This window comes from Pseudomyrmex gracilis, unplaced genomic scaffold (genome assembly GCF_002006095.1).
Source record: "Pseudomyrmex gracilis isolate BER0280 unplaced genomic scaffold, ASM200609v1 scaffold_57, whole genome shotgun sequence".
NCBI classification, from domain to species: Eukaryota; Metazoa; Arthropoda; class Insecta; order Hymenoptera; family Formicidae; genus Pseudomyrmex; species Pseudomyrmex gracilis.
Window position 1 is genome coordinate 49,060 of NW_018020641.1, and position 22,360 is coordinate 71,419.

The 22,360-nt window shown below is 38.7% G+C and overlaps 1 protein-coding gene across 3 annotated transcripts in view; it reads right to left on the reverse strand.

Moving 5' to 3' along the window:
• LOC109853971 overlaps positions 1-22,360 on the reverse strand; it is a 53,604-nt gene that overhangs the window by 22,453 nt on the left and 8,791 nt on the right. The window contains exons 2-4 of one of the 3 annotated variants that reach the window (XM_020426596.1): positions 10,163-10,232; positions 4,621-5,069; positions 778-918 (exon numbers count right to left, since the gene is read on the reverse strand). In XM_020426596.1, coding sequence (XP_020282185.1) covers positions 778-918; positions 4,621-5,051 — 572 coding nt within the window. In that variant the 5' untranslated portion in view covers positions 5,052-5,069; positions 10,163-10,232. Of the gene's footprint in view, positions 1-777; positions 919-4,620; positions 5,070-7,026; positions 7,235-10,158; positions 10,233-22,360 lie in introns of those variants that run through there. The other 2 variants (XM_020426597.1, XM_020426598.1) reach the window with 2 other exon arrangements.

Genomic DNA, 22,360 nt, shown 5'->3' on the forward strand with positions numbered 1-22,360 from the left:
ATATCTTTCTCTTTTTTTGCTATAAAACAAAGAATGAAAAAGAGAAAACGGTGAAGCACATGACTTATGCTTCTCTCGCATGGAAATTTTCGATTAAGGCGGCAACGTTGCGAAACCGATGCATACCGATCTTGCATCCGTCAATTTGCGCCGCTATTCTGTTACATTAAAAGATGAACATCTGTCGGATCGAGCGACGGCGGAAATACAGCTCGGGGAAATTTTATTCGATTTCGCACCGCATCGCGTCGTCGATTTGACGTATTTATGGACGTGGATTTCTGTGCAATCTGGCATCACTCGATCACCATGCATGCACGTATAATAGATCGCGAGTGTTATTTCGGTACCGGGTGCGCCGAGTAACGTCATGTTACGCACGTGCGTGGGCGAGCGGCGGGCGGTTTTCGAAGATGCGATTTACTGCGATAATCGGCTTCTACAATCAAATCTTTCAGGCGCAAATTTATGTTAGACGCTGTTTGCTCGACGAAGAATAAACTCACTCGTGCGTCTGTGTTCTCACCATATAATCTAACATAATTTTAAAAGCGACGTGTGTCTTTTTGTAGAAACTTTACTTTCTTTTAAATAATAATTAAGTAATATTGATTACTAATTAAGTAATTAAGTAATATTTGATATAAATATTATTTTAAAAAGAATAGAAAAAGTCATACAATAAAAAATAAAATAATGCAACAGTTTTTAATGTTAAAATATAAATTTAAGGAGAAAAAAATTGGCGTTAGCCAATAATAACGTTGTGTTACTCACTCAGTATCAGGCACAGGTATCATAGGAGGAGGTAAGCGACCGTTGTAGTCCAAGAAATGATTGATCTCAGGTTCCTCTTGCACCGGAGTCTCGTAGACCAAGGTTTCAACCATCGATCCTTTGCTCGAGCCAAAGGATACTCTATAGAATAATTATTCCTTTTAAAGAACAAACAAGTAACACATAAAGTAAGTAAAATAAAATGAAATATCATCTACTCTAACAGTTTGTAGCTGCGCGCGATTGGAGCAGGTCAGACGTCAAAAAAAAAAAAAAAAAAAAAAAAAAAAAACTACGTCAGAAAATCTCGGTTTTCCATTACCGCAATTTGCGACCGCAAATAGATATCGAACTGAAAATCTTGCGATCGCCGCGCGGCATCGGATTGCGAACGAATACGATCGAAATCGAGAGGCAAAGCCATGTTTGCGACGTGGCACATATTGTGCTTGTTTATTATTCGCTTTGAAAGCGAATCGGAAAAAATCCTTGACTTGTCCAGTAATTTGCGATTTATTTTGTGTATTTATAAAGAAACACGATGAAAAGATTTGAACAGCAACAACTAGAGACTTGAAAATAAATGTATAAATTTGCGAAATACATAAATGTAAAACAAGTGAATTATACTAAATCGCGTAAGATATCGACTATAGCAAAGCGTTATTTAGTTTGTGAACATTCGCACTAATAAAACAGAAACCGGCGTAAACGGATCATCGTGGCGCGGCGCAAAACCGGTTTTTGCGAGACGAAGCGTGCTATAAACGCGTTCGTGTGTTGCGCACAGCTTTATTATTCATCGGTTTGCACAACAGAGTTAATCTTGTAGCCGGATAAATTTCTCGATGCGGTTCGCCGCGTGCGCCAAGGAATCAATTAAGTCAGAGACGTTGCGAGAGATCGATAAGTCTCACCCGACCGATTTATCGCGCGAAAGAGATAAATAAATATAAGAGATAACTGCTTTGTCTCTCTCTCTCTCTCTTGCTTGTTGGGCGCAACATCTCGCAACATTGAAGATGTTCCTTTGAATACATTGTTTCAACAACATGTGTATACAATCTCATTCTTTTTTCTCTTAAAAGCGTAATTATGCATAAATATCGTTTTATACGCAATAAGTGTAAAAAGTACGTCTGATAAAACTCGGATAGACCTTTTGCTAACTACGCAGAGCACCGACCACATTGGTTCTGGTCCATGCTAAAGTAAGTCGCAGTAGAGTGCTGCCATACGTGGCCGTATCTCGTAACTAGAAAGTGTCAAAGTCACGTGAGCGATCGACAAAGGCTACGGTAGGGGTCTGCGCACTTTCCGTGACTTTTTACTTTAGAATAAATTAATTGTGTGCAAAAAAAATAAGTGTGAAAAGAGCAAAAAGTTAAAAACATTATAAACAATAACTAAATATAAAACAAAGCGTAACTTTTTTTTACTCGAACGAAATACGCAATCTTTCTACAATGTTGTGTCGCAATCGTTTTGAAGTTGAGACAAAAAGGTCCAGTACAACAACTGGGCTAGATCGAAGGTTGGCGAGTCGTGGTCGCTTGTCAGCTGGCAGCCTCCCATATCGATCTAGCTTCGATCTGACCTCTAAATTATGCTCGGATGCACCGTCAAAAACCGGAATATCGCTCGTTCCAGAACTCTTTGATTGTTTCTCTTTATTTATGTTTTATTTAGAAAAATAAAACATAAACATTTTCTAAAGATGTAATTCGCATATAAATGAAAACAAAACGTAGAGAACAAGTAAAGATATGTCGTTAGACTCTCTCTCTTTACATCCGAAGAAATTTTTTTTAGAATGTCTATTTTTGCTTAATCGTAAAAGCACTGCTGCATCGGACTGTGATAATTTTACTCTCTCGGAGCTTATGTGGTATCGAACGAAGCGAGCCGCGGCGGCGAGTCGATTAGCGAGAGTATAGTCCGGGGTCTGTTGAGAATCGATTACGGAATCCCACGGTTCTTGTTTGCTATGTAGAAAATCGTCACCATTTCAATCCCTTTTGTGGCACACACAACAGTTTTAACTGTTACACTATCTAACCTTTTCAAACAATTGTCAACATATGACGTGTATCAATTACAAAACGTGAACACGCGTATTCGCATTGTGTTATATTTACAGATTGTCTCACATCTTTGCGTTAATAAACTAATTTTGCTAATCTATATATTTGTCGAACTGAGATTCCGTTTCCGTTTTCACCGAATACATCTTGCACGACGAAACATTCGATGGTATAACACTCGCAAAAATAGACGCTAAATACGCAACAGTATTTTCTAAGTACGCAACAACATTTGGCAGCGGGTCAGGTCATACAACATCCTTTCTATAGTGATTCAAACATCGCTGCCAGTATTATTACGAAGCGAGCTTAAATAAACGTTTCTTCCTCGAAGACACGACATTAATCCGCACCGCTCACTCATTGAATGAGAAAATAAGCAAAATGATAATGTGGAATTTTTATCAAAGACGCGGTCAATCATATGTGCTATTATAAACTATATTCACTTCGCGATATATTTTAAAATACGCTAAACTCGCGCGCTATTGAATAATTAACGCTGTAACAACAAGGCCGTATACGATAAAATCCATCGGTTTTATCGATATCGCGTGAAAATTGCAAGAATTGCATTTTTGCGCGCGACAAAATCTTCTTTCGAAACTCGTTTTTTAGTTTTTTGTTTTTTTTTTTCAAAAAGTAAAACCTTAAATCCTATATATGATTTATTTTCTTAATCCGTCACGATTATTTACTCGAGAAATACAATCCGCGAAGACGAAATGTAAAACCTGCGGACTTCGAAATCTCTTCTTACTTCGCGTTACTTAACGACGATTTCACAAACCTAGTCATCTCATGCTATTCCGCGTCTGTGTTACCGGGATTATTAAGTGCACTCGAAAGAGACGATTCCCGACGGTTAGGTTCGAGGCGAAACTCCGCAGTCGAGTCGCATAACGACGCCCCCGTCGAAGCCACGGCGGGGCTTGACCCTGACCTATCCCACGTGCAAATGTCGTAAAAGTCTCGCACGAGCTGCGAAAGTCAGACCTATAGACCCGATACCCAGTGACGTCTACTATCTTTCTCTTATTCTATCTTTCTATCTTTCCTTCTCTTCTCGGTGCCTCGGAGAGAAGCGCAAAACCCGACAGACTCGTATACCCGTGCGAAGCGGGTAATTGTGGGTTTTCGATGAACGGAGACAAGCCCGCATTCACATCGAGAACCTGCTCCGAGAAGAGCGCGCGTCGGTTTAATCTTGTAACATTTTCTCGAGATAACAATGCCTCGCTCGCGAAAGAGCGCGAGATAAAATCTGACGGATTTTATCTCGCGATTGCGGCTGAGTGAGACATTAATTTCGAATGAATACGTCTTAAGAGGATCCTGTCTGCTATGCCGAGCAGTAGTTCAGACTTATTTTCTGCTTGAACAGATAAACGATTTTCCAGAATAAAAGAAAAATAATTTTAAAAAATCCTAGCTGTGTGTCAGGATTCGATTTTCTAAAAATTGAACATATTTTTGACAGTTACTGTTATCTCGATTGTACAATATTGCGCTATATTAAAAGTTTTAGAGTTAATGAACGTTCACGTCTCTCGCGTGTGCTATATGTTAGTACTGACAGTAAATATCGGAACGCAGTCTCAAGATATCTCATCGTATTATTCTGGATAACACATATGAGACTATAAACTCAGATCTTACGCGCGATATTAAGAAAATTATTCTCTAGTGTGTACGAGAGATAAGGTTTTTTCTTAATTTAATTTTTATCTCTCTGACGTAACTTTCATTTAACACTCACCTCTTCAAACTAGCATGCTTCGCGCCGTTCAGGATTTTGTTCTTGCGCTCGCTGCCAGTGGTGCTGACGTCGCTGTCGATACTGTAGAGGCTGTCGTCCTTGGTGACTCTGTTGGCGTTGTGCAAGGTCGACTTCCTCGCACCACCTCCGGTGGTTGCAACCGCGGCGGTTCCGTTGTGCTTCGGGCTCTCGACCAAACGGGAGTCTCGCGACTGTTGCGTCGCCGGATGCGGAGAGATCCGGCCGGTGACCGGATCCTCGATCCTGGTGGAGACGATCATCGTTTTAGTGGCATCCGCGTGTTTCCTAGGCGACGTGCTCACCACGGCGGTGTTCTTCTGCAGTTTCGCGGCCGCGCGGTAATTGTTCTGCTGACTGCTGAGCTCTCCGGGCGGTGGCTTGTCTTCCGTCGGCAACATGTACGATAACATCGTCCTCCTTTCCTTCACCTATACAATAGGAAAGACACAAAAAGAAAACGGAAATTCAGTATCAAGAATTGTCGAAGAAGAATGGGGAAGTTCATTAACCGGAGACAACGGCGAGAAAAATACGAAGCGCGACATAAAAGAGATCAATCAAGGGTCGTCGGAAATGAATAAAAAAAAAATAAAAATAAAAATAAAAATCGTTCACGGTTAACAAGAGCGTGACGGCAAAAGCTGGCTTGGCTAATGCTCCAAAATAAATTTGTAAAAAGTAAATATTGTGTTGAGAAATATTTTCAATAAAAAAAAAAAAAAAAAACTCGTCGAGAGCACTAGTATAGGTTCTATTGAGCTTACGATGGAAACAGCGAACAATACCGAGCATTGTTCCCGGGATATTAAAAGGATTAAGTCGGCGACGCAGTTCGATATCTGCGGTAAGCGATTTTACGAAGTCACGCGTGTCGCAGACGCCTGTAATCTGCGTGTATAGAACGGAACGTGTATAGAACACTATTATTAGCGCGATAAGTCAACCGTCTACTGTCAAACCGGCGTGTGTCGGTGCTGTCGAGAGAGTCTTCGCCGGACGCGCGTCATCATCATCATCATCATCATCATCATCATCATCATCGTCATCATCGTCATCATCATCATCATCATTATCATCGTGCAAGTATCGGATTTGTTCGTCGACACAAACAATTCGCGATCAATCGGAACGCTTCGCGAACGAAACGATCCGCTTTAAATGCGTTTACATAGTCACTGACTGACATAGACCCGACGTCGTATTCCTATCTTTAGGCGCCGCCGCGTCTTTGACAACAAAGTCTGCGCGTGTGATATCGGACGTATAAAAATGAAGAACGTACTAAGGAATATTGAATAAATCTCAAATGTCTTATTAACTCTTAACCGACACAAGGTTCGTAAACAGAAATGTTAAGAAAAAAATGCACATGCAAGCTGCATCGTGTTACGGTCGCGTTAATTAAAAACTTGAGAAAATACATACGTATTTAAAAAAAAAAAAAAAAAACCAAAGTGTAAGATAATAAAGACATTTTAAGAGGGTACTGGATATTGACTACAGAGACCTGTAAATCGACGTTTTTTAATATTTGATTTTGTGTCGTATTTACTGCATTAAATCCAAAATACTTCTCCAAAATTAAGTAAATTGTGCTAAGAAAGTGCGCTTTCTTTAAAATGTCAAAAGTCAGCATAAATTTTTTCTTATATAAAGTTTTCTTCTATAACCTCACCGTATCATATTCATGTATGTAGAATTATTTCTAAGCTTCTGTACGTATTTACACTGAATTAGCGCACTAAGTACGACAAAAGAGAACATAATAAGACACTCAGATTATGATTTGATTACCTAATTGATGAGAGAAATAAAAATATTGTGATGACAGAATAGATTATCTCATGTGCTATCATTATGAATAAAAAAAAAAGAGTTCAAAAGAGCATTATATATTCATTTTCAAAAGCACTATGTAGTTTTTTATATTGATTTGCTTCTGTAGAAGCATTTTTCATGCGATGCAGTACACGAAATTAGAAATTAGAGAACTTTAGGTTTAGGACGCTAAAACGTCGATTTACAGGTCTCTATAGTCGGTGTATCAAGTACTCTCTTAACGCTAAATGTCGACAAATAAAACATAGAACAAGTACTTTTCTTTGAGAAAACAATTAGAAGCGGTTGCTAAAGTTCGCGTGTAAACGGAGATGCTGACACGTGAAAATTGAGAACGTTTGTCAATCAAGCTACATATTACGTATTTGAAACGCGACGATGATGAAGAAAACAGATAATGTTTCGCGCATTAAATTACGTTTATTTTTCTACCGATACGATCATTTTTTAGTTGTTCAGATATTGTCTTGCGAGCGTTACAAAAAGTAGGGAAGATGTTGCGAAATCCGTTTCACTGATTCGTACTTCATCCTGATGTCGACTCACCGTGCAAAAAATGTAAAAACTCGCGTTTCTCTGAAGCGGTTTTATCACTTGCGACGCATGAAACTTCACGCATCAGCGACTATCTCTCGCGCGCGTCGCTTCGAGTTCGCGTAAGCTCAATCTTGGTTCGCGCTTAGTCGCGTCCGCTGCTGTTTCCGCGCGCGTAATTTCACACGTCGGCTCATTGGAGTATGCCACGCGCGTCGTAAGCTTAGTACCTCACGGCTGTGTGCTTCCGCGCGACTCGCGTTTCGATTAGCGTGTTCGCTTGTCGCTCGCGCCGGCGCCTGCGCGCTCAAACCGAGTCACTCCCGCCGCGCATAAATTGCGTTTGGTGATCACTCCCGACCGCCTAATTTCACCGCTTTGGCACCGCTTTGGCACCGCTTTCGCGTTTGTAGTACGTAAAATTATTCGAGCGGATCATTTTGCTAATCGTAATGCATACGTCTTGTCTCGTTTGTTGCGTTTGTTAGTCACTCAAAGATTAACACAAAGAAACTAATCGTATTATCACTTTTAGCGATACTTTAAAATATCGAACTCTTCGTCACTGATACTTATGACGCGATTGCTAATTACGACACTTTCGATGCGAGTACGTTCGTACGTCACACTTTCGTTACTCCAGAAAACAAAACGACGCGAAAGATATCGTGGAGAGTTAACGTTCGCGCGCCATAGAATGCTCGGCTGCAACTGAGCGCGACGCAAAAGCGAGGCAAAGGTTACAGGGAAACGGCCGACTATAGCTATGCCTACTCCACTCCGTTCTAGTCGTTCGCTCTCCGTGCCCGTTCTAGACGGGGCATCCTGTGCTCCAAGCGGCGTATATCAATTCCGAGTTCGTATCGTCCTCCGAAGGCACATATATCTTCCATCCTAGCGCCCTGCATCTTGCAGAATACACCGTAGCGTGTTGCCTACGCCGCTTGGTTTCCAACGCGATGTGAATTCCTACCCCACTTGACGTTGGATTTCTACTCGACGGTCTCCCGTGACCGATCGTTAAAGTTACATCGCGGGAGGTTCGCAAAGTTTTTGCGCGAGGCGCTCGAAAGTCGGTCGAATTTGCACGGCAGTAAATTGGAAGTTGTTGCTAGGATTGTCAAATAATCTCGCGTGTACAAACGAGAGTCGACTATGTAAGAGCAGTTTTACACGCTTCTCTAATTGCTTTCTCCGGGAAGAGCACTTTCTCCATGTTTTGTCTCGAATGTGTAATTAAAATTATAGTTTACTGTTATGTAATGTGTTTTTTTAACTAAAAGTTAGATAATTCTAATTATTTTATTTTACTAAATACATGTCCAATAAGAATTAATTAACGCATCGATAAGAGATCTCGAAAGAAGATATAATAAAACAATTGTATATAACAGTTATATACATAACGGTTTCTTAGTATCTCTGAAAAAAAATTTCGAAGCTATATGTGTAAGAATTCGGCATAAATATTTACGCCGCGATCATTGCAGCGCGGAGAGGAAATGTTCTACTAGATTGAGAGAGATAAGATCTCTCTACGAGTACAACTTACACAAGTTGTAATTTGGAATTGGATCATCGAGATGCGCGTGATAAATCTGTGAATCTCTCGCTAGAGATCTTATCTTTTATTAAAATCAAAGATGAATCGAAATTACTCGCGATTTATGAAGAAAAATCAACTACATTGTTTACAAATTGCACTTGAACAATTTTTTGCGACTGATTATATTTATTTATTTAAAATAACTTTCTAACACAAGATATGGAATTGAAGCCTACTTGTTCCGCATAGCTCGAGTATAGAGAAGAGAGATTAAAATTATACACGAATTAGCAACATTTCTCAGTCTTCCGCAAAATCGAAACGCTCGATCGCGTCGTGCTGCGTGCGGCTAAATTAAATAAGTGCACGTTCGTCATGGCAAAACGCCGACGATATCATGGCAGCCGAACTGACCGTGGTAGTCAACCTGTTCCTTTCCCATGCAAACCCCCGTCTGATTTAAAGAGCCCCGAGCCTTTTCGTGCGTGAAGAATTTCACGGCTGAATCGGCTCTTATCCGCTCCCGTTACGCGACTTTGCAAACACCGGAACGGACTCGATTTTCCTTCGGCAAATCACGGTCACGGATATTTCGAAGCTAAATTCGCGACTGTTTCCACGACCACAGTTTGCGGTTAACCTTTTAACCGACTTCGCTTGTTATATTTCCGGTTTTTATAATGTCACAAAGTGTTTGGTCAAACTTGCCAAACACATTGTCGTCGAGATAACAAATTGGTATCTAAAATTCGTAAATTGCACATTTTTATATTATTGTATCACAGGAAGTTTCAAGTGTAAGAAAATTAAACCTTTTAGACAATTTACAAAGAGTTTTAAGTTCTTAAGTTTTCGAACTACGCGAAATTTAAACGATCATGAGCCTTACGCTGGATGTTTGTTGCACGGAATAAATATAAAATATACATATATATATTTCTATTACACTCACGTGTAAATTTTCACACGTGAGTGAATTGAAATTTCAATTTCTAAATTCATATAGGATGTTATACTTGCATCATATATGCCATGGCACGGAAAGCCGGAGATTCCAGGCTCGACTCCTCCGGCATAAGCTGTTTTTTTCGCAATATTTTAAAATTAGATAGGGTAAACGGAGATTTTTTTCTCATATACGTGATGCAAGTATAGCATCCTATATGAACTTAGGAATTGAAATTTTCATTCAAACTCACGTGTAAAAATTTACACGTGAGTGTAATAGAAATATATATGTGTGTATATGTATATTTATATTCCACAAACCGGCTCAGTGGTCTCGCAGCTTGAATGCGAGCGGGAGGATCCGAGGATTCGAATCCTATCCACATTGTCGGATTTTTTCGAGCCGGTCTCTTTCAAGTCGAGTTCATCGATTGAAAACATGAAACTGAATCGGATCTCTAATCAGCTTGAATTGGTTGTGGGAGATGTGGAAGAGGAATGTGAAAAAATATTGTAACTTCTCTGAGGAAAATCACAATAAAAATTCTTTTATCCTTTATAATTATTCCACAACAAACATCCAGCGTAAGTTCTCATGACCGTTTAAATTCCTTTTAGATAAAATGCGGAAACATGTAAACTTAACGTACTCACGTTCGTGCCAAGAAGCACTCGAGGCAAGGATGTCTAGAATATCCTGTTGATGTAGCAGCATCGGGACTATCTGAAATAGAATTTTCGATTATCGTTCGACTCGTATACATTTGAATGTATCAAAATTGTTTTCAATATAAATTTTAGTGGATGGATGTTACTAAAAAATATTATATAAGAACTATATGTAAAATTTATTACAAAATTATTTCTGTGATTTTAAATAGAAAAAAAATCTTTGTTTCTATTCTACGTTGTAAAGAGCCATTTAGGCGCTTTGCAAAGTAACACAAATAAATTGTGTTGTTCAATTACCGAGATATAAAATCTATTCAATTAAAAAAATGTAACTATAGTTAAAAATTCTACTATAGTTTGACAAAGATTTAATATTCTATGTTGAGCTTATAAGCGCTACAACTCATACATCGTCTGACTATGAATACCGCCTATATCTATAGTCTGAAAGAGCTAGATATTGGTCTAGTAACGATGAAACGTTCGCTGAATAGCCTATTACTTGAGAATGAAGAGGACGTTTTACGGCACGAAGTACGACGACGTGGTTTTTTCCTTCAAACCAAGAAAAAAGAGGAAAACGAGGGAAACGAGGAGAGGAAACGATCTCGTCTCTCGCTTGAATGAACACCTGTTTTTTTTTTGCGGACAGGTGACATCACGCATACGCGGGCGTGAGAACCCGAGGACGCACCGAGAGGGCAATGACTTCTCGAACACCGACGTGTGCGCCGACATACGAATAATGTGACCCACCCTGAGAAGAGATTCGCTTCGAGGAGAAAAGTCACTCGTGATTTGACGAAATAGTAGTCAAAACTATTCGAGTTTTCGGTGATAAGTACTTTATGAATTACAGTAATTGAAATTGACCAATATTAATTCGATATAAAAACATCGTGTTATTTACACTCTAATAATATTTGTTCAATGAATTTTGCGAGTTATCGCATATAATCTTATTATACAGATGCACGAAGTACAATTGACGATAAGAAGCCATGTTCAATATCGCGCGCGTCCAATAATCCGATAAGAGTGACCTAAGACTTGATGAGCTGATATCTCTAAGGCTGCGCGTGTGATAAGAAAATCGTACGTGGCGTACGAGATCGGCTCGAACCCCGTGGTGCATAGGAAAATTAAAGAGTCCTACTCGCTCGATTACCACTACCATAACGACGAGCCGACTGAAGTTACGTGAGCTATAACTCATGATTTCGCTTATCACCTGCGTGAGTCACTTCACCTTGCACAGTCAAGGTTGTGTTGTAGAAACAAACGTACGGGCTAATTTTTCTCGACGAGACAAACGACCTCTTTTACTATCATTTTTTCTGACGAAAGAAAGTACTCGATTTATTTTGCGTTTATCAATTTTTCTCAACTGATGCAGAGATAACTAATATTATTATATTAAAGATAACTGAATATAAATGTATGGTTTCTTTGTTTGTTGCGTAACATATTTTTGCTGACAATATTTGTGATCACAATTTTACAAACTGAAAGAAAAAAAAGAACATACCTAAGAAAATATATATGTTAAAAATAAAGAGAGTTCGTTTTTATATACATGATGCAAATCAAACCATTCGATATAGATTTTCGAATTAAAATATATTTGATTGAAATATGTACCGAAACCAGTTTTTGATCAGTACCCAAATTTTAATCAGTTGTTAAAAAAGTATCATAGTAAGGTTTTGATCATAAAAATTAGTCCGAAAAAAATTTTGGCATGATAATTAATTATTCCGACATCTATATATCTCCTTTCGGACTAATTTTGATGATCAAAACCTGACTATACCTAATATTTTTTTAACAAACTGATCAAAAATTAGTAATTTATTATTTCCGTAACGATATTGACACTTTAAAAAATATTTTATCCGTACATCTAGCACTTGGCTCTCTCTTACGTGCCTTGTTATTTCCTCCTTATATATAGTTCAACATTAAGAGAGTCGTGTACAAAATCTGCACAATTTATTGTACATGTTTCTTGTTAACAAAAACACATTGTTATTGTTATTATTATTATTGTATTGACCCAGTTCCGTTCATTCATTTTGTGCATGCGAGGATTAAGTAACACGACGACGAATTATGCACAACGATGGCGGCCGGTTCCGCCGCGATTACGGCGCAATGATGCAATACGCTTGAGTGCGCCGGGGCGCTAAATTGATAAATTTGCATGCCCCGCTGCCATCCTCTGTTGCACTCGCACACGGCGCGGCATCATCCTCGTGCTGCATGACCGAAACGAGCTTCGCTTCGAGAGCAGAATAAATCTTGCTGCTGCTGTTCGCATAATGTAGACGAAGGCAGCTCGTGATAAATCTAGTTCCCCCGCTGGTATCCAAAATGTTTACAGAATATCGAGGGCGTATAAAACGTACACGTAATATAACGCATCGATCAGTAGTTAAAACAAAATAACGTGAAGAGAACAAACGTTTGAAGACTTGAAAAATTTAATGTAATTCAAAGAGAGTCAATGCGAGCCGAAAAACACAAGACAGTAATGTAAAATAATATTTATTTTTGTTTATTTTGAAATGTGTTCAGACATTTCGATCCTACGCTATAAAAACAGAAAAAAAATGTACGCATTTTAAATGAACAATAAATGTAAATATCACATCATTAATAGTGCAATATAAATAATAAAAATCGTATAACTTTACACGTGAACATATATTTTAATCTTGTATTGTGTAAATATACGTTTCTAGTTGTTGAAATTTTACATAAATGATATATTACGCATCAATGTTATATCAAATTTACATTAGAACACGTTACGTTATCTTTTGTTATTTCACGTTTGCATATAAATTTACGATACGTTTAAAAGGTTGCAACTATTACGATCTCAATAATGTTCATTGTTTTCATCGTAATGAAAAACAGACTTACAACAATACCTGTTTTACAAGATATAGATAAGATACAGATAAAAGAAGACCAAATTGATAAGAATTCTCGTTGCGCGTTAAGAGCGATTTTGCAAAAATTTGACGATTTGCAACGGTAAAAAATGACGTAATTTTTCGGACGATTATAGTCAGTACATACAGGATTACGAGAAAAACTCGCGTGTGCGAAACGATCGCGTATTTGCCGATGGTTTTGATGACATCATCGACCAGCGTGTTCAACGAGAAAACGTTTATTCGTATATTTGTCTGGTTACCAGATGCTCTTCGGTCGTCGTGTTGTGTATTTTTATCGAACGGTGAAACGGCGTGAAACGAAACCAATTATATTAACGATTATTTATATTTGCGCGAACGTCGTATTCTATCAATTGCTCCGGTGTGCGCATCTTTAATATGTTCTTCGAATTTAGTATCTCAATTACATTATTATTACACATGTATACATTATTATTCGAATGTTGTTGCATTCGAATGTAGACATTGCAAGTTAGGTCTGGTATATGTATACCCACAAGTAAACTCTCGTGCAACGATTATGTTTCTGCTCACGAACGCGATTTCACGACACGTGCATTGAAAACGCGGATGAAATCATCGCGATGACGTCAACATCTGATTACGCGTCGCTCTTTCTTATCCGCCTCCGCTTTTCGCTCGAGTAAATCACGCAATCAATTATAAGAAAAATTGAGAAAAATACACAAAATAACCTGTTAAATGTTCAACATTTAGGATATTTGGATCTCGATATCTACAGAATTCTTAAATCGTTCTTTAAATACACAAAAAAAAGTTGTGAAGAATTATAAAGATGTTACATCTTTGGATTGAACATTTATTGAAGTACCTGTACGTAAAACAAACGTGAAATATGATTTTGCAGAAAGAACCTATATATCCTCTCATTTGCTTTTCTTAGAACTCGGATATCTGTCTCGTGAAATATATCGCCATTCTTCGTTGGGCACAACCTTTGCGCACCTATGCACTTCCGCTCGAACGGACGCGTGTGCGCGCGTATACTAAATTTTCAACCGCAAAGTTGATTCACGAGCTAACGTGAGTCCAGAAATAGTCAATATATTACAAAGCCGTCGCGCGTAGGAAGGGCCGGCCTGTGGCTCTCGCGCACGACTTTCATTGCCGCGATCTCGCTTGTCGTTGAAAAAAACTGACATTTACTGTCACATAGAGAGAGAGAGAGAGAGAGAGAGCTCTCGAGAGCGCGCTCGTATTAGAGACCGCGTAGCGTACTATCGACGGTCGTCGTGATCGAATTATCCTGCCATCTAATCTAATCCGACACAGTAATTACGACGAAGTCGCTCTGCTGGTGCTCGTTATCTCCTAAACTCGTCGCACCATCCTTATAGGCGAGAAAACGAACTCGCCGGAACGATGCTTTATAAGGTTCGCAACGACAATCGATAAATATGCCATTGAGCCTAGGTTTTCCGATGAAAATTCGTCGAACATCAAAGTTAATAAATCACGACAAATTCAACCACGCGCGTGTGGAAACAACGTAGGTAGGTTGATTTCGCAATCAATGTGCAACGACCCAATAATGTCAAATGAGACTTCAGAACAGAAATTAAGTTTCACGCTCAAATGTCAAGATATGATGTTTAATAATATCAAATGTAAAAAAGCCTTTCGGCCGTAAAAAAAGTCAATTATGATTTTAGATTGATAATCTGTGTGATTGATGGAAAGGTCACGAGTGGAAGCGCGCGAGGAGAAGACGCGCATAAATTTACGCTGCCAATTAATTTCCCATCTAGACGTCAATTTGGTTTAATTAGACATTCACCGACACCTAAGCGTCGAGATAAATTTTCTCACCAGATACGGACATTAATAACACGAGAACGAGTAGCGCGACATTTCTTACAAGCACTTAGACGATTAAGAACGAAATAATCCTCAATTATATCGCGTCCGTCTGTCCCGCTATTTTCTCTCCCTCTCTTTCTTTTTTTCCGTGGCTTCCGGCACGACTCCGGTAGAGATATAACGTTAACTCGCGACGCGATTTCCGCCGACGTGACTTCCTGCTGGAGTCAAGTATGCACTCCGCAGAGATTTTCTGAGGAGCCTCCGGCTCTCTCGAAGATCGGAGCCGGAACTTGCGCGCGCGCGATGCCGTTATTCGCGTCTTCCTCGTTGTGTCCCCGTTTAATAGAGCAGAGCATCTCACGGTGGTGTCTAAAAGAGCGAGCTTTATTTCACAGTTATAATTAAAAGCGAAAAAAAATTGAATTAATCAATTTATTTTTTAAGCAACGGATATTTCACGATCGTTTTCTTACTTTTCATTGCATATTTGAGAGATCATATATTTTGATATTTTATAGGCGCATATTTTCGAAAATTCGACCTTTATTTCGTTTTAAACACCATTACGCGTCAGTGTAACGGAAACTCGAAAATTGACTTTAACGACGCCGTTGTCCCGCGAATTCGCATTGCCGAGCGCGAGCAAGCGTCGGCGCTACGGTTCACGGATTTATATAGATCCGGCGATAAAGATCACGAGCGGTAAATGCGCGATCGTCGCGCATCTGCGTGTGTTATTCTCAACTACGAGAGAATCTCCAAACACATAAATCGGAGATAGTATCGAAATCGTGAATTTCATTGATACGAGAATTCCAGAATGCAAAAACACGCGGTTACAAGATTTCTATTTGTAGATCTTCGTACGCACACACGAATTTTCAATCGATTATCACGCGCGATTTATTATCTATTAACGAACAAATGAGATATAAAACTTGATAAAAAGATACGCAGATTACGATTATTTTAATGTGTTTCTCGTGTAATTTTTTATTTCGAATCTTTTTGTGGCAGAAAAAGAGTGTGCGAAAGAAGATAATTATATGAGAAAAGCTATCTCCACAATGCGCGAGCTGAAACGCTAATCAGCTCGCGCATATCCTGTGCGGAATAGAAAATTCAGGCCGATTAATTACGGCAACGGTGATAATCCGCCTCGTTCTCCCGGCGAACGAGGAAGAAGCTTACACGTAGAACGTGGAAGACATCGTAATGATCGCTCTCTTTATGATCTCGCATCTTCCGCGTCTCTTCGACTTCCTTCTGTCGCGAACATTAACGTAACTGTAGTATCAGCGAACCGTAATACGAGAGAAGACCTCATCTCGCTCGCCGCAGTCGCGTCCTGCGACGACAGGATTACGTGCATATACAGGGTGGTCCCTGACGTCACGCGAGAACCTTCGCCACAAAGCTTACGGTGTCTCTCGAAGTGGCATTACGTCGCAAATACGCAAAGTCTGCAATGCTTCTTTATCTTCTTATATTCTTATCTCTTTGTTTTTCTACCATCTTTTATCTTTTATTTTTTTTTCTTATCCTTGACATTTATAATACACAGATGATAATAAATACATTCACAATTTATCTTAAGATTTATGTATTAACAGATAAATCGATCTTATCGCAATTAAAAGTAAGTTTTCTTGTTTTTAATAAATCTTGACAATATCCGTGAAATTAATTCCAAAGATTAATGTTTACTATTTATCACAGCTTCTTAACAAGTTCCGCATTATATCGCGCGAGGCACACACTGTATACGCATTATTTCTCGTTACACGCGAGCACGTAACAAGTCATCGCATAATCAGCAGATATCCGATTTCAACCCCTCGTTGCGGTCGGTCATGCGGCCGGTCTTGTCGGATTTTCTAGAAATCAGGATGCACGCTAAATCGAGTAAGGCGACTTAACGAGTTGACGAGTTTAGGCTGTTGCATCGCGATTTTCTGCGATCTTCTCGAGAACCGGTGGAACATGTCTTGGTAATAATGCGCGCCTACAGGATTAATCCGGCAGGATCGCGCGGAGAAAAAGACAGTATACTGCCCGACAGTATACTGTCGCAAGATGCGATTGTAATCGCCTTTCACAATCCTGATAGAAATGTATTCGGAAAAAAAACCTGGACAGAGAAACTGGTCAGTTTTCTTATTCCAGTTTTATTCGACAATAACTTTCCAGTAACTGGATAGAAAACTTTTATTGAAACAAAACTGGATAGTTCTTGGTCAGTTTGTTGAAAGTTTTTGTGTTTTAACAGATGGCGGTGTCAAAATGGTATTTATTGATCAAATCTTTTAGACAGCATTTAACTTAAATTAAGCAGAAGAATAAACTAGTTTTTGCCCAGAATAACTCGAAAAATTCTAGTCAATATTTTTTAGTCAAAAACTGATTAAAAACTAGTTACTCAAGTTAAATAGAATAGAAAAAGCTGGTTAATTTCTATTTAGTAAAACTTGGACACATTCTGGTCACTATTTTCTGACTAAAAAAACTTAGATGAAATGATTACAAATTAATCAAAAATTAGCTACGTTTATAACTTAGAAAGATCAGAAAATAACAGCTAGATTTTGTCTGAGTAAAAACTCGAAATATCTTGATTATTATTTTCTACAAACTAGTTAGACTAGTAGACTGTAGTCTGTGACTTTGGTCAGTGTAAATTAATCACCAATAGTATTCGACTGATACCTACCGTAATAAAATTGAAATACAAGGGACTTTTCAAAGTGCGTTAGAGGAATTAATAAACTCCGGGTCAGCGACCGTGATCGGACACGTTTTATCGACGAGCGGCATGAGTGCGTTCCGTCTGGCTTAAATCGTTCGTATCTCTGCGGACCGCTTGATCCCGAGAGAGTGCAGTGATGCGCGCATGATGCCGGGATCGCTGCAACTCGCGCGCGAGATCAGTGGAGCTCCCGTGCGCGGCACGCAGACCGGCCATCGCGCGAGATAAAGTCATTTCGCGACGATCAAAGCGACGAGAGCAAGATGAACGATGGCGGTTCACGGTACTCTTTCTTCACTTATCTCCTTTTGGAATTTATTAAACGCCGCCGAGTTAAAGTACTTCGCGGCTCCTACGGTAATTACTACGTTGCCGATTAAAAGCCGCTATATTTAGTTCGTCTTGATTTACGATATGGTTTTCACAACAGACGCGCTTTCTTCCGATCGAGAATTTCTTCCGCGCACAAGTTATGAAAGGAGTTCTTTTTTCGTTAGCTACTCTTTTTTTCTTAGCTTCGATTTCGTTTGAACTTCTTTCCTCACCAAGTTTTCCATTATCAATATTTAAGTACACATCGATCATTAACTTCAGGTTACAATTTTGTTACATCGCGTTTTAACTGTTGGATAAATGTTTTATTTATTTGCGCTCTTAAGACAAAGTATCTAAGATTTTTAGCTGTCGGGAATTTTAGCTGATCGGAATTCTGGTAATAGAATTATTGTTTTAAAAAATGTTTCAACACACAAGAAAGAAAACTCTACCCTTATACACGAATCTATCGAGTGGCTCAACAAACGAAACCTTGTTCTCTTGCAATATTTGCCATCGCATAAAAATCTTATGTACTCGCGTGATACGCCGCGCGTTCACTATGATCGCCGTAACGACAGACGGAACGATGATGACAGCGCCACTACGAAGGTTAACGATTCGCGAGTCTCAACAACGGTTCGGTTCCGCATACGTACCATGTCGTGACATTGGAATTTCTCCGACTGACTATTATGCGGTCGTCCACCCCGCGCGATCATCAACTTCGAATTGACAAAAGAATCCGATATCCTCGAGAAGATGACAGACAATACAAAACATGTTATGTGCGAAAAAAAAAAAAACGAAGCGCAAAAGGAACTATTGAATAATGCAATAATAAATAATCTCAACTTCGTAGCCTTTCTATAGATTGTACGTAGATAGAATAGATGTTTTTTTTGAGAACATAACTGTTCAATAGTATATTATTACTGCATAACAAACATGTCACGCACCATATGACCGACACTTATACGAAGCAATTTGTTCAACTCAAAGCATATTCCAACAATGTCAGTTTCTGACCCGTTTATGTTGGCTTCCAACAAAGTAGGCTGACAAAAAATTTCACCTCAAGCGCTCGGATTTGTTGGCCGGCAACATTGACTAGCACGCACATGTTGACTGTCAGGAATCGGATAGTCAGCCAACAAAGGTATAAAAAAAAAATAGACAAAAACTTAATCTCGAGAAAAATATTTTAGGTCATTTGAACGTTGCGAGGAAGATGATGCTGTTATATCATGTGCGAAAAATACTCATAAAAATTACTTATGAAACAACGCGGCGCTCTTCTAAAATACGATCACATCCGTGATGATAAGAGTCGCATATCGGAGTCAGACCGATTCGGATCTCACGGGATTGACCGACTTGTCGCAATACACCGGACTATTTGGCCAATTGTCAACTACGTGATCAATACACGCGCCGTCATCAAAACGATCGTATCTATCACACGCGCTCATTTCGTAAATGATCTACAGGAACAGAGTGTTCTTCTGTTATTTTTAGATCTTGGTTATAAAATCCGATTGCTTTGTGCTGTCGCAAGACATTTAGAAGTTTTAATTATCATACGGGGCACAAAAATTAAAACTTCCGAAAGATTTCACATTACAATTATTTGCTTCGTGTGTGTGTGTGTGTGTGTGTGTGTGTGTGTGTGTGTGTGTGTGTGTGTGTGTGTGTGTGTGTGTGTGTGTGCGCGCGCGCGCGCGCGCGCGCGCGCGTTTTTTTGCATGGTTTTTATATTAAATACTTCGATTATCATAAACTCCGAAGTTTTATTTTGATTTTATTTCAATGAAATATTATGTACATTCGACGACGATGTGTGTACAAGCTTTTTGTCTCCATGTACGGTCGTTTATATGACATAACGTATAACCCAGTATAAACTAATACGCTAATCTTGCACGCGACGACGTCGTCGCCGACCTTCAATCTGCTACGGGACCCTTTTTTTCCCACGGCCGGCTGCTTCCGTTTAGCGCCGCTGGATATGTGACACCCTCACTTACATAGCTCTTAATACGAAGACTATATATGTTAGTTTTTTTGTTAGTGACAAATATTTCCCAGTTTTATTAAGTGACTTAATTTTGTTTTTGTTAAAAGAGTTTATTTTTTTGTACGTTCTGTGTGTGTGCGTGATGATTGTTTATAGAAAGCAAAAAATCCCACAGTTTTAGAGAAAAAAGCGAAATATATAAATTATTTTTCTCAATACAAACTTTTAACGAACAAAACTTGTTGGTTACTTATTTACACTTAATAATAATAATAATACTGATAATTAGCGCATTGTTTTAATATTGTACTATACAGAAAAAATTTATCTCTTTAAAGGCTTATTGTTCATTGAAACAAAATATTTCTAGTTAAATGCGACGTGCAACTCAAGTGCCGTTTCATTAACGCAGATATTTACACACTTCCGCAAGTTTCTCGAAGAGAATCTCTTCTTAGAAGATTCTCTCTATGCGTCAGTTCGCAAACTCCCGAAAGACCAACCTGGAAGATGCGTTTCGAGTGATTCGGCAATTCGGAATGTGAATAAAGCGTCGCGGCGACGCAAACAGTCTGCTGCTTCCCGCGAGTCGTAAGACGAGAAGCGTGGGTGTATCGAGTCAATTGGACGAAATTGGACGGGTTAAGTGCAACAATGCGATAATCCAATAAACTTATCGTTATAGCTGTACGCTGCGGAACAAGATCTGTGATCTTCCGTGAAAAACGCGCCTTTCGCTGACAAGTCATTAACGAGCATTTAATTTCTTGTCACCAAGATCAAACAACGCACACACACACACACACACACACACACACAAAACGTAAGGTACACCATTTCCACATTTTACTCTGCATAATTAGCTCCAAAAAATTTTATATGAAGTACTTTTATCATTCTTTGTTACAATAAAATATTCACTAAAAGACTATTGACAACTTTTGCGCGTGAAAGTGATGTGAATTTTTTACATATTCTTTTAATTAATTTTTTTAAATCACTTTTATTTACTTAATATTAGAAGAGCCCCCAATCTACATCTAAAAACACATTAAACACTACAAACATGTTTGTCAAGTTCATATTAAAAACGTGAGTTATTTATCAAACAAATCGTTTTTTCTTACACATTTCTCGGATGATAGGTAAGGCTCGCGAATCTCGCAAGCCACTTCCGGTTTATCCGTTTTAGCTACGCTAATGGAGATGGTACAGACGCGTAGGTTAGCGAATAGAATTTTGGTGATTCTAGGAAGCTGGCCAAGAGAGTTATTTCGATCCAGCGGCGTACATCGCACTGGGTCAGCGTACCAAGACAATTTTCCTGGATCGCGTAGGTCACGTAGTTACCGGCGCGCTGGAGCCTAGCATGGCGTTTGCCATAAAATAACTTTTTTTTAAACTGATTCTTTTGTAATAAATTTTTCTAACGTCAGATATCATTTTCGTTCTCAGTTATCAGTTGTGTATAATCATCTGTTCTTCATAATTATTTCAAATAAAAGGCAAAGTGAGTCACAATGTGGTAGTTTTATATACGAGAGTGCTGTGTTAGTTACTAAAAGAGAATAACCTCGATATCATAAAAGACAGCCGATACTATACGCTACTAGATATAACACATCGCACATATATATTATAAAACGTAATTATAGAGAATAGAATAGCTTGTAGATGTATTATAATATAACATGTAATCTCTTGTATTGCTACTGTGTTGCAATGAAGTCTCGAGAGATACGCACTCTAAGCATTAATAATGATTATATATATACGCGTCTTGCTTGACCCTTTTAAAATCGATAACCCCAGAAAAATTCAACCAGAATCCTCTCGCAAAACGAATACACTATAATTCGCACACATATGTTGTCAGTGAGTTAGGTCAGTTGCTAGAATTAGAACGTGCCGGTAAATGATTGCGGTTGTGCGTCGTTTATATACAAAAGGTTGCATAGAAGTTTCTCAGCTTTTTTCGAAAAGTATTTTTCTGTGATCGTTCGATCAATCCGGTTTCTTTGCGCAACTTTTAAAAATGTCTTTTTGTACGTCTCAAAATTATAATTTTATTCAAAAATCTCTGACCCGTCAATTTGATTGTTCTATCCGTTAATCTTAAAAAAAACACTCTTTGAGATAATCAAAATATTTAAGATATATTACATACTAATATATTTAAGATGTAAAAATAATGAATTTGGGCTCTTGTTCTAAACTGCGAAATTTTAAACGGTCATGGGAGCATACGCTGGATGCTTTTTGCGTGATAAATATTCATTTCAAAACTCATGTGTACAAATTTATACGTGAAA